The 17,958-nt window shown below is 40.4% G+C and overlaps 1 protein-coding gene and 1 long non-coding RNA gene across 5 annotated transcripts; one reads left to right on the top strand and one right to left on the bottom strand.

The window, feature by feature from the left end:
• The first annotated feature begins 318 nt into the window (after positions 1-318).
• On the top strand, positions 319-10,855 carry nipal3 (NIPA like domain containing 3). Of its 4 annotated transcripts, none has more exons than XM_088602665.1 (12): positions 319-709; positions 800-979; positions 2,410-2,478; positions 2,842-3,013; positions 4,055-4,114; positions 4,918-5,063; positions 5,720-5,816; positions 6,032-6,167; positions 6,483-6,571; positions 7,602-7,665; positions 8,152-8,246; positions 9,559-10,855. In XM_088602665.1, exons 2-12 carry the CDS (start codon positions 899-901, stop codon positions 9,732-9,734), a joined length of 1,185 nt encoding a protein of 394 aa, XP_088458791.1. In that variant the 5' UTR covers positions 319-709; positions 800-898; the 3' UTR covers positions 9,735-10,855. The 4 variants fall into 4 exon arrangements, with proteins under 4 accessions (XP_088458791.1, XP_088458792.1, XP_088458793.1 ...); XM_088602666.1 differs by having other exon boundaries at positions 319-716; XM_088602667.1 differs by lacking the exon at positions 319-709 and having other exon boundaries at positions 716-979; positions 4,942-5,063.
• A 795-nt stretch (positions 10,856-11,650) lies between these two features.
• On the bottom strand, positions 11,651-17,412 carry LOC148649680 (uncharacterized). Its single transcript, XR_015925904.1, has 5 exons — positions 17,137-17,412; positions 15,876-15,935; positions 13,580-13,639; positions 13,092-13,142; positions 11,651-12,223 (listed from the first exon to the last, which is right to left on the bottom strand). It is a non-coding gene; the product is annotated as an uncharacterized LOC148649680 (long non-coding RNA).
• Positions 17,413-17,958: the final 546 nt, after the last annotated feature.

The following is a 17,958-nucleotide window of genomic DNA, read 5'->3' as shown; positions in this document are numbered from 1 at the left end:
TTTTCGGGTCGACGTGGAAAATTCCCCGGGTGCTGAGGTTTCCCCTCCCACCTATATCTTGTAAATGCTGCTGCGACCTTCGCCCGTACAATCGGATGTTTTGTTCCTAGATGCTTGAAACGCCTCAAAAAGACCGATGCAGGCGCTGCAATGATACTCGACACCAGGAACCGGTAATGTGCGTCATCATGCCCCGGACAAAACTGATGGTGAACCTGCCCATTCGGATCATGCGTTTTAAAGGAAACATGTGGGAGGGGGTGATAATATTATTGTTAACGCTTAAAGGCGTCGTGTAATTTTGCAATTCAGCTGAGACCTGATGAGTTCTCGCCCAAGCCGCGACCGAACTAAATGCAAGAGGAGGTCCGCGGCGGCTCGTTCTCTTTCCTGTTTATTTCTACGACGGAGGGCTGTTAAGACACACCTCCTCCGCTCACGCCCGGGCGAACCGCGTTTGATGCGGAGTAACTGCGACAGCCGGCGGCGAGTAACCGGCTTGGGGAGCCTGGAGCTCAGCAGCGCTCCCCGGCTGTGAGCTCTGACGTGCCGGCACCGCGGACGTCAGCCGGCGGCCGGCTCCTGATTGGCTGAGCGCACCCCGAGCTCCGCAGACAGCCGCCGCACCTGCCCGGCAGTGATGACGGCATAGACCGGCTCCCCCCGTCTGCCGCTGCGCCTGGTGGGTCCTTCCTGTAACCTGTGGCAGGTAGGAGGTGAGCTGAGCTGAGCAACGTTTCAAAGATGGCGTGAGGTTCTGCGGTACTGAGGACACCTCTCGGTGGCTGTCTTTTTGTAGGCTGCGGGTCAGCAAAGCTAAACGGAAGATGCCCTCGGTGCCGATGTACGTGTGTTGTCAGGACAGCTGCTGAAGAAGAAGAAGAAATAGAAATAAAAAATGGAAGTGGCACACGACGCCGACGTCATACTCAAGCAAGTACAAACTTTCCAGGATTCTGGGAAGGAATCCTCTTACACGGTAGGCACAGTTTTATCAGCTCCGGCCAGAATTGAGTGACCGTTGATGAGTACTGAGTAATGCGTAATTTCACCTTTCGGTAGGGTGCCAGTGTTGCGTGTTGATGCTTGCTGTAATAGTCGTGTTCAAACAGGGAGGAAACGGCACAGGCATCGCCGTGCAGTCGTGACAATACGCGTACACTAGCTCCTGCAATGAAACTGCTTAAATGCCTTCGGAAATAATGGCGAGCGCGGACTGGCGGGTTGCTTTGCAAGATATTGTACCGGCTATGTGCAGACGCCGCGCTGTGTATCTGAGGAAATGGCTGGTTAAAAAAAAAAACAGATTCATGCAAGTGTACGCAGCAGCCCCGCCGCTGTTATGTCACGTTGTATTTTTAAATACAGACACAGTTCACAGAATAACTGTAGGCGACGTGTTTAGCTGATAAAGTGCAACTGACAACTCGTTTTTCCTCAATATAAAATTAAAAATCAAACTGGAATTAGAAGGCTTATCCTCCATCTTCAGCTGTATGCCCATAATTGTATATACAGTGTATATATAGATCAGGCAGCGCGTTTTGTTCTGGACATTTTCTGATTGGTTAATTGTCCTGGATGAGGTTCTTTTTGCTTGTCAGGACAGAACACAGTGTTTTCCCCATCTTAATTCTTGTGACTGCCGAACCAGTGGGACGACCTATTAAAGATTTGGATTGAAAAAGAGCCAGGATTTGCTTATCTCTGTTGCCGTCATTGCTATCGTGCACCATCCTGAGTTTCAGGAAATGTTACCCTACTTTGCTGAAAGTCTGAGCACTGCCAGTTTACTGTGTGCAATAAATGTACAGCTCCATGTCCCTGTGAAGGACTTGTAGCCTGGAAGTACTTGTTTACACTCCCTGATGTTATTGAAAATGACGGGAGTTCACACCGGAGCCACACCTCCTTCCTGTCAGTTAACAATGTTGTGAGATTCAGTGGTGCAGCCAAGACAATGCTGTATTAATTGGCAGTGAACTCAATAATGATGTCTTGGGCGAACAATATTTATGGTATTGTTTATAACGGTTCAGTGAAACAGCTCAGTACTGGGATATGTGTGTGTTAGAGAGCTTGGTAAGGTAATCAGGGCATGCTATGTGAAAAGGATGTCTTTGTTAGGGAAAAAAAAAGCTCTGCCTATATTTCATCTTTACTGGCAAGCAAAGGCTTTGTTGCTGCGTGTGAGTTCGGAACGGAAATGATATGAAACGAAACATCCGTTGCCTCTTTCGGCTAATGTTACGAATATCTGTGCTATTACTGTATAGGTCTTTAACCCTCTGAAGGCTTTATAATTGTAATGCATCAAATTGTAATATAACTGTAATGCATGCATGTTTTTTCTGTATTTATCTTGTGTTTGAAGGTATTAAGCCACTGTTTTTGCTATGTGATTTGCAGGAGAATCTCATTGGAACGTTGCTAGCTATATTCGGAAACCTCCTCATCAGTATTTCACTGAGTGTGCAGGTGAGTGTTCATTTGTCAGGCTCTGGTGCTTTAAAGCAATGAATCAGTGAGGGTGTGTCAAGTCTCTGAATGCTGATGTTCTTCTGTAAAATACCAGAGTTACATGTAACATTTGAGACTTGTGTTATTGAACACCAGCAACACAGCAGGAAGTTTATTTGCACACTGTTTCGTCACTGGACATGTAACCTGAGGCAGGTGTATCTGATTAGGACAGTACCTCTGTCCAGGAATTTCACTGGAAGGCCTCTTTTTTTTGTAGAATCCTGTTGACTGCATTCAATTGCTGTCAATTCTCAAAAAAGCCTCCTTTATATTAGTGGGTGAAAGTGTTTTTCCATCCGAGTTTTTCTCCCTCTGCAGAAATACGCCCACGTGCATCTTGCTGGGACAAAGGAGCCACAGCCTTTTTACCACACCAAGACATGGTGGCTTGGACTGGTGCTCTCGTTCCTCGGAGAAGTGGGCATCTTCGTGGCATACGCCTTCGCTCCAGTCTCGCTGGTGGCGCCTCTCAACGCTGTGTCTGTCATAGGTATAAGATCACTTTATTGGCCATATACAATGTCATGCATTAGGAATTTGTCTTTTCGCAGACCCTCTCCATGAGCACGCAGACAGGGAAAGAAGCTTGGGGTCAGAGCGCAGGGTCAGCCATTTATATGGCTTCTGGAGCAGTTGGGGTTCAGGGCCTTGCTCAGGGGCCCAACGGAGTAGGATTCCTCTGCCGGCTGCGTGATTTGAACCGGCAACCTTCCAGCCACAGGCGCAGATCTTAGCCACAGAGCCAGTTCAAGTTCAAGTTTATTGTCATTACACTCATATACATGGTATATGGTATAACGAAATGCTATTTAGCTAGCTCTCGGACATAAGTAGTACAAAGAGAAAAAAAAACAACAACAATACAATTGTGTAGCAAAAGAAAGATCGAGACAACAGACGATGTGCAAAAAAAAAACAACAACAGGCAATGTGCAAAAAAAAAACAACAACAGGCAATGTGCAAAAAAACAACAACAGGCAATGTGCAAAAAACGACAACGGGCAATGTGCAAAACAACAAAAAGGTAACAGGTTATGTGCAAAAATATGCATCAACAGAATAAAATAAAGGGATAGAAATGATGGGGAGTGAGCTTTTGACATGTATGGTAGAGGTGCTCCGCTCCTATCGTATCGTACAGTACCCATCACTCCAAGCACCGTGTAGGGTGGGGCATTGCTGCTCGTTTAACATGACGGGACGAAAAGGACGATCAGAAACTTCCACATTTTTTGTCTTCAGCATCTGATTTTTGTTTCGCTTTGCTTTTTTTTCTTTTTGCAATGTCTTCTTGTATGTCTATTTACTGCGATGTTCTGTGGTAAAACTGTTTGTTAAAGCTTTCTTTGTCTGGTTGCAGAAGTTCGTTCCCTTGTGCCATTTTAAAAGTGGCGCCAGGAGCACAGGAGGATGCCAGGCAGAAACAATTTCATTTTCACCACGCCTGTCTCCTGTGTGTCGATCTTTAGGGTTCACACCGACTGTACTGTTCTGAGCGCTACCGCTGAACTGTGCTCTTTCTTTCCACAGCAAGTTCGATTTTAGGATTCATCTTTCTTAGGGAGAAATGGAAATTCAAGGAATTTCTAAGTAAGTAATGTCTTCAGTAAACAATTTTAAACTTTTCACTTTCAAACTGCATGGATATACCTGCTGCTGTTTCTTCCCCTGTAGCCATCTTTACTCCCTCTGTTCAGCAGCAGTTAGTGAAATTTCTCTTTGATCTCTACAGTGACAGTGGCTTTAAAAGATTCAAGCTCAGCCAGAAACGATGGCCCTATATTGTAGGGCTGCGAATTCATCTGGTGCCAAGCTACTTGAAAACTATTTTCACAATATGAGAGACAATTATAACGGGGAAAAAAGATGCATCATTTATGTATTATTATACAAAACTTTAATCTGTTTCTGTTAAACACCTTAAGTGTCTTTTATATTAGATATTTTTCAAAATTGTAGTTTTACTTAAATAGTGAGTGAATTAATCTGGGTTCTCTTCTGAATTTGGGTGTCATCATGCTTGCTTTTGATTGAAAAATCACAATTTACAAACAAGACATTTTAAAATGTTTATTGTTCTTATTATGGTATTAGAATAACACTCTGCTTGTGTTTTGTAATGAATCTTAAACATTTCTAAACCCTAACTGCTGAAATTTAAATATGTCCTTACCCCGCTCCTGCTAATTATTAAAAATACAGGGACAGGAAGAAGTTAAGAATACATCAGTGACACAGCATTGTGACACATGAAGGAGGCACAGAAAGCATTTTATAAGCTGATAAAGTCTGTCAGCCATTCATTAGCATTAACCTCATTCTTTTACAGTTGGCATTACTAACCAGCATGAAAACTTCTTTCTTACTCTCTCCTGTGTCTCCACCCCCTGTAGGACGCTATATCTTATCCTTTTTAGGCTGTGCCTTGACAGTGGTGGGGACCTACCTGTTTGTAACATTTGGGCCCAACACTCATGAGAAACTGACTGCAGATAATATAATAAAGCATGTCATAGGCTGGCCATTCCTTTTGTATTTGGTAAGCATGTTTTCTCTTCAGTTTCCTTTTTTTTTTAAAGTCAAACTTTGAACAGCTGTGCTTCAGATAGACAAAATGCCATTTCCACATAAAATGTGGAAATTCACCGGTGAGTTTATGCTATCTATAATCTTTATGTAAACTGTGTTTTATTTACGTTCAGTCACAACAGACATTTGCTCTGTTTCTGAAACCTTAATCCTTTTGCTGTGTACAATTGAAGAATTATACAAATTACAAATGTTAGACAAATAGTAACACAACTGTAAACTATTTCAGGAGTAGAAGTAGCTCATTTCGTTACGTGTCAGAGAAGGTTTAACAATTAAAATATGCCATCCCTACATTATTTTGTGATTTTCAGTTTCTTTATCAACAGTCGTACTTTCAAATATAAGAAAACATCTGTACTTTATCTGATTCTGTGTAAACAGGACTTTCTGTGTCAGGACGTCATGGTCAGGGTGTTAGAATTTCAGCCATAAGCTTTCCCATTCAGACATGGTCAAATATGAAAATGTAGGTCCTTTAAGTGTTTATGCTACAGAGACATTACTGAATGAAAGAATATTTGATGTTCATGGTTAAATACAGTTGTTTTAAAACTGACCAAATCGAATATCGGTCAATTTTCTTTGTTGATGTCTTTATTCTAGCTTCTGGAAATCATCGCTTTCTGCTTCCTGTTATTTTTTTACAAGCAAAGGAAAGCAGTTTTCCTTGTAGTTATTCTCCTGCTGGTAGCATTGCTAGGTATGTATGACTATTTTCTACATTTTTAATTGTACATTTGTGATTGCAAAAAAAAGTGGTCAACTGCATTTTAAAGACAATCTTAAAACCAGTATGCTGTCGGAAAGAGCAAAAGTCATCTGCTGAGGAAATTTCGACATCCAACACTCATGCTGTATTGTGTAATTTGCAAAGGGTTACATTTAATAGCTAGTGAACCGTTGCTCTTTCCCCAGGCTCCATGACCGTTATTACAGTTAAGGCAGTGTCTGGCATGATTGTTCTCACAGCACAAGGAAGCATGCAACTGAACTACCCCATCTTCTACGTCATGCTTGTGTGCATGGTGACGACGGCTGTATTTCAGGCAACGTAAGTTAACCAAGCATCCATTTGGAACAAGCAAGGCAGTCGGTTGTCCCCTGCAGCTGCGAATACACTGAGAAGTTTGAATGCCTTGTGCCGAAATTCAAGGAATTTGCCTTTTGCTTTTAGATCTGGATGAGCCAATGTTGAAGCTCTTCTATATTAGGGCATCACAAACATCTGACTTTAAGCCTTTTAGTTTGGACATTAAGGTTCGGAGATGCTTATAAACCCTGCTGGACTGAGGACATTCAATATTCAAGGCCTTCTGCAAATCCAGCATGTCCTGTTCTCTGTTTTCATACCGCCTCTGTCTTTCAGATTCCTGACTCAAGCCTCACATCTATACGAATCCTCACTGATTGCCAGTGTGAATTATATTTTGTCAACGTCTTTTTCTGTCTCGGCTGGTAAGGAAAATCATTTTTATCTGTAGTGCAAAGACTAACCGTAGAGAGGTATTGTGGCTCAGTGGTTAGCATTGCAAGCTCACCGCACAGGGCCCTGGGTTCAGTTCCAGACCTGGGGCGCTGTCTGCCTGGAGTTAGTATGTTTTACTCGTGTTTGTGGGATTTGTCTCCGGGTGCTCCAGTTTCCTTCCACAGCCCTGGAGCATACTGGTAGGTTAATTGGCTTCTGGGTAAATTAGCCCTGGTGTGATGTGTGTTGCTTTGTGCCTGCTCTCTGAGTGACTGGCACAACATACAGGGTGTGTCCTGCCTTGAGCCCGTTGCTTGCTGGGAATGACAGCTAGAAAACGGATGAGTCTGAAGACATTTTTATTTCCTCCACGTCCTAGCTCTCATTTTTGGAGGAAGGTGTTTCGAAACATTAGGGGCCTAAGTAAATGTATATAAATAAATGTGTATATATGTCCTATATAGTTCCACAGGTGGCCACTCCTTTTGTGCATAGTAGCTTCAGCATTTGCAAGATTTTATGATTTCTGACTGTGGCCTTCATACTGTAGTAGTGGCTTATGGAGCTGTTTGTATGAAACATATATAATTTAGTTCTGGGAAGCTTGGCTCTTGTTTAGCATGCATGCCAGTGTCAGATAACTGTTATATACCAGTGGTCAGCTTTGGCACTTTCAAAGCAGCTACAGCTAGTCCTTAATTATTGAAGTAAGAATCTATACTAACATAGCATCTATGTTAATTGAGCAATATAGGAAGATTTGAGCAATTAATTTATTGGAAAGTCCTTTTATTGGCATAGAATGGAAGTTTGAGTACTCCTGGTGTATTGTTGTTTTAATTAACTGCACCTCTTTAATTTTTTGAGTCATTTAATAAAGGTCTTGGCCTCTTTGTGAAAAACAGCTGCTTGCCTTAAATCAAAATCTCAAAAATGTTTTGATTCCTGCGACTTAAATGAGAGAATTCATGTTTTGATTGTTTGTTTTTTTTTTTACTGATTTTTCTCTTTCTGCTTTAGGAGCAATATTTTACTTGGAATTTAACCATGAAGATGTACTGCACATTTGCATGTTTTTGTTAGGGTATGTACAGTATAAATCATATCCTTCTCTAGTGTAATGTTTAGCAGAAGGGAGCAGAAGCTTTTAGTGTGTGTGTGTGGTGTCAAATATGATAATACTTAGTGTTTTTGTCTAAATAACTTGGGGAAAATGTTTACATTTATGTATACAAGGTGTGCACATTTCCTTAAGAAGCAGCCTTCCTCGCACCTGAAGAAGGCTCCACGTCCGAAACGTTGTTTTCTTTCTTCTCTTTTCAGCATGGAAATAAACCTGTATGTTTCCTTAGATTACCGAGGAAGAGGCAGAGTGAATGAGATGAGATCTCCAGGCTTTAGTCCCTTGCTGTTGTAGTCCAATTCAGTAGTCCTGCTGCTTTTGTTGAAACCCATTGGCAAAGTCTGACTTGTGCGTTTATGTCGAATCATGTTACTGAGGATCTATGTTACTGAGATGATGCATTGCGAACCTGTGCTCATCAGAAAATGCCTTTTATCATCTTTGCAGATGCTTAATTGCCTTTTTAGGCGTCTTCTTAATCACCAGGAACAGGAAGAAGTCGAAGGCTTTTGAACCCTATGTGACAATGGATGTCATGCAAGGTAAATGCATGGGAGCCTCCTCAGTGCAGGACTCACACCATCGTTTTAATGATTACAGATTAATTCACATAAGTCTAGAGTATATAATGTTTCAATGTATACTTATATACTAATGATGTGAATTAACAAATGTAAAAGGCTCCGCAGCCTTTTATTTTTAAATCTAAATTAAAATGCAATAAAATGGTAACAATGTTTTTTTGACAATAAGTCCTAAGCAGTAACAATATAATTGTGTGATTTATAGGAGAAATTTAGTAACATTTTTTCAGAGGCTTGCATATCTAGTCACACTTTCTTATATCTGAAATTCCCTTGTTAGCTTTTAGAGTTAGCAAGATTCTTTTCACAACTTAAAGGTGAGAATTTGTTTCTAATGAGCTAGTCTCCAGCTCAGCGATATCCTCATGGTCTTTTGGCACAGCTGTTGGCAGAGATCATTTCTCCTATAGCTCAGCTGTACTGTGCCTTACCTGCAGCTGTGGCAGTGCACTAACCTGGAACCAGTGGGGACAAATTGTGCAGCTTGGATTTACATCATAATTGCAGAAGTGTGTGCTGTGGAGGCAGACAGGGCTTTGCATAAAGACAGTTAGGAGACCCTGTGTGGTAAACCAACATCTCTGGTTCATGGCATTAAGGTGATTTAAATTCTCTCTATGATACAGGCAGGAAATAAGATTTAATTTAAAGCCGTGGCAATCGTCTAGTAGTATTGAATTTAGGATTAAGACAACATTAAAAGATTAAGATCTAATCTTATAAAAAATGTAGTCAGATGGTCTTCAGGTTATGTTTTAGCCCAGTTTTCATGACATCTGTTTAACATTCTCCATCTTCTGCTTGCTTGCTGAGATGTGTTTAACCATATGGCATGACTTTATCATGACTCACTAACACTTCCTCTGTCAGCTGAACATGATACACACTAGACACAGTCAGCCATAATTAACTGCATCTCGCCAAACTGCCCATGCCTTTAATCCTTTAGCCAGTACTTTATTTTATTGGGAACAAACCTGAAAATCCCACTGGACAGCAATATTTTAGAGTAGTCAATAAAACCTAAACCCTCATAATTTGGGGAGCTGGAGCTCTCGGCAAAAACCCATGAGGAGTTTTCCAGAACACTGGGGGGGAACATACTAACTCCACATGGACAGGTGCCCCAAGTTGGAACTTAACTCACAAGCCTGGAGCTGTGATCAGAAGTAAATCAAATAATCTGATGTTTCATTTCTTTGCTTCCTGAAGTACAATATGGAGTCCTAGGCTTTTTAGCTTACAGATATTTTTTTTCCCCTGATTGCAGGCCTCCCAACTATACATGATAAGGGACGGGCAATTCAACCTGACTACAATGGCTCTTTCTCCTATGGTGCCCTGGTGAACAATGACAATGTCACTCCTGCCACTCTCCCTGTCCTGCAGGAGCAGCTCAGGTCTGCTGCAGTTCCATACAGGGTGTCTGACCTCAAAAAGGAATGAGATATGAGGTTGTATCCCAGATCTTCTCAAATTCAGATCAAGGACAGTCTCAGACTGAACAGTCTCAGTTTTGCTTGGTTGTCGTATTAGAACAGTCTCCTCACTACAGTATATATTGCTATTAGCTCCTGGTTTCTGGAATTCCAGATTGGCAGTATTGATGCCAAGCAACTCTGTCCTGCTGGTTAGAATGCACAAGAAACTGAATGTGCCTTAGCAATCACCCATCAAGATGCAAGGCATCCTCCTTTGTTAAAATCATGTAGTTGAAGTAAACTGTTATGCAGTATGAGAGATGTTTGTGCACCTGGTCTCTAAGAGCTGACCTGGTAAACGGTGGGGTTGGTTTAAACCAGTAACTGAAAACTGGTGCAAGTTACTTCATTACTCGGCAGACTTTCCGGCTCATTCTTTTTTATCCCGGAAGAGGTTAGACATACAGAAAACATGCTGGGAGTCAATACATGTAAGTGGTAAAGTTTAATTCAGTCACTTATAGTTCAATACTGCTGTAAGTTTTGTGTGTGCGTAATTGGCTTATCTCTGACCCATTTCCAGCTCAGCTGTTAAATGACTCGTGTGCGAAGCACGGAACTGGATTCTCTTAAATTATTTATTGTTGTCATTTTAAAGACTTTACTTATGAATTGATAAGAATTTATGATTTGTTGTTCTGTTTGTTGACTGCTAATGTAACATAAAATGTATAGTATGTATAATGTTATGATGCTCATGTGTCCAACGTAATGCCTTAACTTCTTTGAGCTGTTGACAACATGGACCCCCCTGTTTTGTTCTTTATTTATTCCGCCATAATTAAAATATTGCGATTTTACTGATTTATCCATGCTTTGGGCTTATGTAACGGTAATAAAACCAAAATGCAAGTATTTTGTCTTCCAAATGATATTTCCATTAAGATTTAAGAAACCTTAATTATTTTAATTGATAGTTTATAATATGACATTTGTTACAGTGCGTAGTGTTGAGCCGTTGACCTTGTAGTCCTTACAGAGGATAAAAAAAAACAAAATTGCAATGGAAGTCAATTTCAGCTTTCTCATAAAAAGGGAAATTTTGCTCTTGGTGTCCAATAAATGTTTATTTTTGTTATATCCGTATTCCTCCTTCCTGTGGTTTTATTTTTATCCTTATTTCACTTACGTAATTATGCTTGTGGCAGGATACCCTGAGGACTGTTTAAATGGAACTACTGTATCACCGAAATCTAGTTATAATAAAATAATGTGAGCAATAATATTAGAAGACCTGTGGAGCTGGGACAAATTTAGTACTAATGCAGTAAAACTGTAAGCTAACACAAATCTCATCTACAGATCATATCTTCACCAAATGGTAATCTTATGAGATTGTTAGTTTAATATGGAGCCTGATCTCTTCGGATCTCAGAATTTCGACCAGGCTGATTCCTGGTCTACTGGGTAGACCTCCACGGAAAAACAGGTTACTGAAAAGAGACAGCATGGTGAGAGGGGACACTATGCTGTGAAGGTTGCCATCCTTTTGAAAACATGGTAAATGGAGGTCAACTCTGTGGTCACTAAAAATCCCACAGCTCTGTTTGAAAGAATATGTGTGTTAGCCACATCTTAGATGAATTCCACTCTGAGCTTCGACAGCCTGGCCTGCCTAATGTTTTGCATTAGTTCAGTTGTTGGAACAATTTTTCATGTCGCCAGCTGATCTGCTGTGCAGTGGGTCTGCTGGCTCCCACCCAGGTGGGAGCTGTATGATGGATGAAGTGGGTCCCTTCCTATCTGTGAAAAAGTGCTTTGGAATGAAAAGTGCTACATAAAAGAAATATATTCCTATTATATCCAAGTAAGTTTTTTTAGCGTATCTTTCTTCTGTGCTTTCTGTTGTTATTTCAAGGTATATTTCAAGGAGAGTGGATATCAGAGGAATTATTTTTATTTCATTATATGCACATGGTTCTTTTGGACGAGACCCTAGAATGGGGAAAAAAAAAACATGACTTGAGTAATTAAAAAAACAGTAAAAAAGCTATGCCTTCAAGTTTTGATTAGACAACAGGGTCACTGCACAAAGTGTCTTGCAGGGGTAAAACTGGATGGAATAATATATTGAAAAGTTGTGTGCTGCAGGTTTTATTTCTTGTTAAGATTGTGTCGATGAAATTTGAATTTTGTCACATTATCAGAGGTGAAACTACAGTAGGTTTATGGTTGCTTAATTTTGCTTCGTTTTTTTAACACAATAGTAGGAAACATTTTTAATAAACTGGATGCCAGTTCATTACGACTAAGGAAGTGACACCAATAATGATATACTGTATTGATACAAGCTACTATAATTTAAATAATTACTTCTAATTGGCTTCTTTACATTCTATTTTCAGGATATATAGGGATAGAAAGTGCTGATTCTGTTTTCATACACATTTCAGTGATTCTATGAAAAAATGAATCATCATCTGAAGGCTTTGCGCTATGATTCCTCTTCAGCCTCTGAAACAAACAAAAAAAAAAAGGCAGCAGTTTGAAACTGACAGTATTTGTCATGTTAGTCATTTTCTAATTAAATAAGATGTCACAAATGGTGAGGTGATGTTACTGCAGAAACAAGATCATGATGACACTTAACTCAAAAGCTTTTTTAATAGTATTTCTCATGGGAGTTACTTTAGATGCGAAAAACATTACTCGGTCTCTACAGAAATCAAAGAGAGAACTTATTGAATTATCAATTGCAATGTGAGCCGTAGGGGTCTGGACAGTTACCGGTACTGTTACACAATTTGTATTCACAGCAGGGGAGTGGTAAGAGGAGCTGTGGGAGTTTCGTGCTACATAATGTGAATACAGGTCAAGGTGAAGCTCCGTAGAAGTTTAATCACCTACTAGTCAATAGAAAGTCTAGTTTCATTATTAATGCAGAATAATTGGTCTGCATTGCCTTCCTGGATTTTCTTTTATGAATGAATTAAGAATTGTTCATCATTTTAGTTGTACCCACAGGATGTGAGGAATGTTTGTGTTTTTCACCTCTCGGCATACAGTGACGAGCCCCGTCTCACACAGAAGAGAAAGAGGAGGTGCAGTAAGACTCCTCTGACCCACCTGAGCTCCTCGTCACTCGTCTTTTAACACATCGCAGGCAGCACAGCCTGGCTTGGTGTATACCTAGTGGCCAAGTACTGCTTGAACCCCCATATCACATGGACCCAGGCTTGATCCCCAATATCAATAGGCTCAGGCTTGAACCCCAGTATCACAAGAACCTAGACTTTGATCCCAGTATCACAGAGTACATCAGTTGGAAGATTTGAGCTCTCCTCCCACACCCAGACTCCTGTCGTGACTGCTTGTTACTTACTGTCTGTCCCCGGTGAGCGCTCGCCTTCACTGCAGGAAGGATTACTCCTCTCTGTGGAGAAAACACGGAGCAGTTGTGCATGTCGTACAGTATATCAAAATCAGATCCCAAAAGCTACTCCTTCAGGAAAAAATTCCATATCCTGTAGACATGCACAGATTTCTTTCTGAAATCACTGCTTTATGAAACGGCAGCAATCTTATTTTTTATCTGGCAATTCAAAACATGATATAAATATTAATAGAGTTACTGGGAATGTTCAGAACCTGTTGAAAGGGGATAAAAGAGGGTTTTTATAGGTTTTACAAGTATCAGTCTGAGTCACCTGACAGATGATTCCCAATGGAAGATGCTTCTGAATTCAGATATCTCACAGCGTATCCTCAGCTAAAACGTGGTGCTGGGGTAAGATCTTTTCTATTTTTACTATAACTCGCTTTTTGTCTCCCAAAGGGTTCTACAGTGTGTGTTTTCATTGCTTATCTTACCTTCTACTCTCTCTGCTTCAGATTCAGGATGAGATGTAGGTTCCTCGCTCTGTTCTTCATCTGAAAAAAAAAGGCTTTATATTTTAGCTATTGAGAACGTAAGAGTGGTTACATAGAAGAGACAATTCGTCCCATTTAGCTCCTATGGTTATAGATTGTTACTTCATCCATGGGTCTCATCCTATATTTAATTTTGTCATTGTTCCTTTAAATTTGCATTTGAATCTTCTAATAGCATTGTATTATTCCAGAGAGGAAAGCGGATACTGTACATATTAAAGTGTGGTGGCTCTTTTTGGAACAAGTCCTAGAAATAAGCAGAACAGAGCTCTAATTTTAAATCCAGTGTGTACACATCGTACAGACAGGAATCCAGTGTGTACACACTGTACAGACAGAAATGGCAAAAGTCATGTCCCTGTGCTTTTATTTGGAATACTGCACCATGCTGATAGCCTGTAAGAAGGATGAATGGACACTTGAGAAAATTGGTATTATAAATCAAAGTGATTTTACTACGGAATATTTGACAACTGTGAAAGATTGGGGCTCATTTTTTTGAAGGGTGGCTTAGGGTTCTGTTTACACAGCTTAACTCTTCATTCCAAATCACCAGCTGACCTGAGCTGAACCTCTGGTGACAGCTTTGAGGTTTATTAGTGTTGGCCTTTGAACTGGGTGACACATCTAATACTCATTGGTAGCATGAGATGATTGTCCTACATAAATCAGAGTTTAGGAATGTCTGCATTCCAATTTCAGTAACTTGTGAAATGGAAGTATCCATTAGGTTTTTAATATATTAATGCAAACCGTGGACTATACATAACTACTTGTGCCTCTTAAGTAGCACCAATTCTTGACCTTCAAGAATTTAAGAACAGCTACAACTTTGAAGAGGACTTCCACAACATAGTTGGGTAGCTTGTTCCAGACACCTTCAGCTTATGAACTAACAGGGTTGTGGATCTCTGGGATTCAGTTTGAAGAGTTATTCCTTTGCAAACTGTAAATGTATCTTTCTTTAGTTTAAACCTTGATGTGTCAAGGCTATACTGGTTTGCTTTGTTAGTTGATATTTTAGGGTTTATTTAGCAAGTAATGGAAAGTACAGTGGCGCAGTGGTTAATATGGCTGCCTTGCAGTGCTGGGGCCCTGGGCCCAGTTCCTGGAGTCCTCTCTGTGTGGAGTTGGTACATGCTTCCTGTGTTTGTGTGGGTTTCCTCTAGGTGTTCCGATTTCTTCCCACAGTCCAAAGACGTGCTGAAAGGTTGACTGGCATCTGGGAAAACCGGCCTTGGTATGAGTGTATCTTTGTCTGTGTGTGGCCTGCAATGGGCTTCAATTCCTAAAGAACAGGCAATATCTTCTGTGCTTCCTTTATCAAAAGCCATTTTAAACTGATATATTGCCAACTTAACGGCAGCCAGAATCCTGACCAGATCTAGTGCAAGTGTTCACATTACCCCTATCCTCAGAGTCCTTACACTGGCTTCCTGTCAAATTCCGTGTGGACTTTAAAATCCTCATGCTCACCTATAAGGCTCTGCATGGCTTGGCACCTCAGTACCTGTCTGAACTATTATCGCCCTACTCCTCATCTCGCAACCTTCACTCTTCCTATTCTGGTCTCCTAACTGTCCCCCATTAAGGATTAAGAACCCATCTACATTGTATGTGTGACAGGGCCTTCTCCTGTTCTGCCCCCAAGCTCTGGAACTCTCCGCCCAAGGATATCAGAGAGTCACCCTCTCTAAACTCCTTCAAACCCAGACTCAAACCTTCTTCTTTAAAAGAGTCTTTACTTAACTGATTCCATTCTTTACCCCTCTGCTCCTACTATACTTAGTACCACCATCTACTGTCTCCTCTGTGTATTGTAATTGTGTTCTATCTTGTGTATCCTTTTTATTTATTGTTGTTGTCATTCTGTAAAGCGCTTTGAGAAGCCACCTTTAAAGGCGCTATATAAAATAAAGTTTATTATTTTATTATATTAATAAAGGAACTATGGATCTTCTACAGAGCATGGTCCGTAACCCTACGTTTTCATTCAAATATTTCTGTGTGTGCATGTTAGTGTCTCTCTGACCCCTGTGACAGACTGGCGTCCTGTCCAGGGTGTACCCTGCCTTGCACCCACTGCTGGCCAGGCCAGACTCCGGCACCCACCCAGCCCCGAACTGGGTAAAGCAGTTCGAAGATGGATGGATTAGTAAGTAAGACGGTCTTCTGTAGTTGCGTTGCCCCCTAACTGTGAGAGCCGAAAATGAGTGTTCTTGTGCACAGGCCATACTCGTAGTGGCAGCTAGGTCCAGGACTTCTTCAAACTGGGAAACTGGAGTTTTATTTCTCTCTACAATTAAAAAGGAGAAAAAAAGAGATTCTATAGAAGCATCATCGCAGACTTTGTTCAGAGATTTTTATTGAACCTGAAAAGCTAAATAATTCTAAGCAGATGAAGAGTCGACCTGTTAAATAGAATTTAAATGAAGCACATGGGAAGAGTACATCAGAACTGTATGATTTTGAATTAACCAGTACTTTTTAAGATGGAAGAATCTTCATTTTGCCTGACAATAATATCACAAAATGACAAATGAACATCTTCTGGGCTGGAAATACAGGGTGTCCAACCATGTTGCTGAAACCAGTACAGCACAAAGCCACTGGAATTGATCCTTGGATCAATTAAATACTATCAAATGGGCTGAATGGCTCCTCTCATTCGTAACCTGTCTTATGTTTTTATGGTGGTACAGTACTTGACCCAGCACTGAGGAAAGCTATCGAATAAGACTGACTTCTATGAATGCACACTAGTCAGTGTAAAGACGCAGATATTAGGCATAGCTTCTAAACTACTACAGTCTCATCAAAAATGAATGTGAGTTCTGAAAACAGGATTTTTAAATTCAGAATAATAAGTTTGCCTCACTCTCCTTACTGCTGTTTTAGAATATAGTTAGTCAAAAGAACCATCAAATACTCCATAATCAGATTCATTAACGACCTTCTGAATTAGGTTAATACATGACAGATTTGGAATGCCAATGTTTTGTTTCCCATTCAAACCACAGTGGAAACTAGTTACACATTACTCAGGTTTTGCAGTACTGTTTCATATGAACTGCACCTTTATTTCCTTTTCAAATTTCATCTGCTGCCTGCCTAAGAATCTACCTATCTAATGTATGCCTTTCACTTTAGTTTTACTTTTCAAGATACCTTGAATGCAGATGAATTAATTTTAATATTAACTTCATTTGATCACAGACATCTGCAATAATTAAAGATGGCTGTGTTGGTATCGTACTTTTCCGCTCCGGTTTTGAGGGCTGCAGAAATATGCCCATATTTGTTGGTCGGAGCAGAGAAGATGGATAGAGACAGAAAACTGCTAATTGAAAAACAAGGAATGTGACTTTAGAATGTAAGAGCATTAAACACGTGAAGGCATCTTCATTTAAAAACTAAAACTTCCCAAATTAGAAAAGACCTAAACATTTCAAAACATTTCTTTAATTAAATGTTGAAATACATAAAGAAAACCTTACCTGGTGTGTCTTTTGGGGCGTTTGTTGGAGGATTCTGTGTTTTGACTTCTGTGCTGGTTGTGCATCCCATCTTTGATAACAAGAATATACCCCAAACTCTGGCTAGAGCTGTCTGATTCCTGTATGAACTGATCCCTTTTCCTTCCACTGCTGGTTATTAATCATTTTATTTACACTGCCTTTTATCACAGCTTCCTGTCACTTGTCTGCCATAGTAACACCTTGTGTGGGATGTTTCCCTGCAGAGCCCGGCTATGGTTTTGAAATCTGGAGATAATTCAACAAAGTTAATCTTTCGGTTAAGCAAAAGTTAATGATTTAACTCTCATTACCCATGGCAGAACTAATGCCCAAAGAGCTGATCCCAACATAGTTCTTGTTCACAGGCTTCTTAGTCGCTAACTCTAATTGTTAGTACTTGAAATCTTTATCTTTTGTGAATTTCTCCAGAGAAGACAAAGACCAAGGTACAAAAGCTTTCAAAAGTGCTGAAGAATTCAGTAAGCTTCTGTGTTGTAAAATCATTTTAGATGTTCAAAATAGGCATATTGCTTTCCTGTCCAGCAACATTTTAGAGTCATCAATTTGGAAAAAAACACACAGCTTTTTGCGAACCCACAAATGTGTGTGTGCTTGTCTCCAGGAAGTTTGTAATACTGACTCCCTGTCCCTTTCGGATTTTTTTTTGCTCTGCTCTAGTTCCCCTAATGTATATACAACAAATGTGTTTACACAAGAAACACAGCACTAACAATATTATCAGAACCGCAGCAGAGCCAGCAATGGAACACTTCTTATTGTATGGTGCTTGTAAGCCAAACT

The sequence above is a fragment of the Lepisosteus platostomus genome, chromosome 13 (assembly GCF_059453375.1).
Source record: "Lepisosteus platostomus isolate fLepPlt1 chromosome 13, fLepPlt1.hap1, whole genome shotgun sequence".
Classification (NCBI taxonomy): domain Eukaryota; kingdom Metazoa; phylum Chordata; class Actinopteri; order Semionotiformes; family Lepisosteidae; genus Lepisosteus; species Lepisosteus platostomus.
Note: the sequence above shows the minus strand (reverse complement) of the source record. Positions and strands in the feature narration are given on the sequence as shown.

Coding starts and splice junctions, on each gene's coding strand:
- nipal3 (XM_088602665.1), top strand. CDS start 899: ATGGAAGTGGCACACGACGCCGACGTCATACTCAAGCAAGTACAAACT. Junction 980..2,409: donor GGAAGGAATCCTCTTACACG/GTAGGCACAGTT, acceptor TGTGATTTGCAG/GAGAATCTCATTGGAACGTT. Junction 8,247..9,558: donor GACAATGGATGTCATGCAAG/GTAAATGCATGG, acceptor CCCTGATTGCAG/GCCTCCCAACTATACATGAT.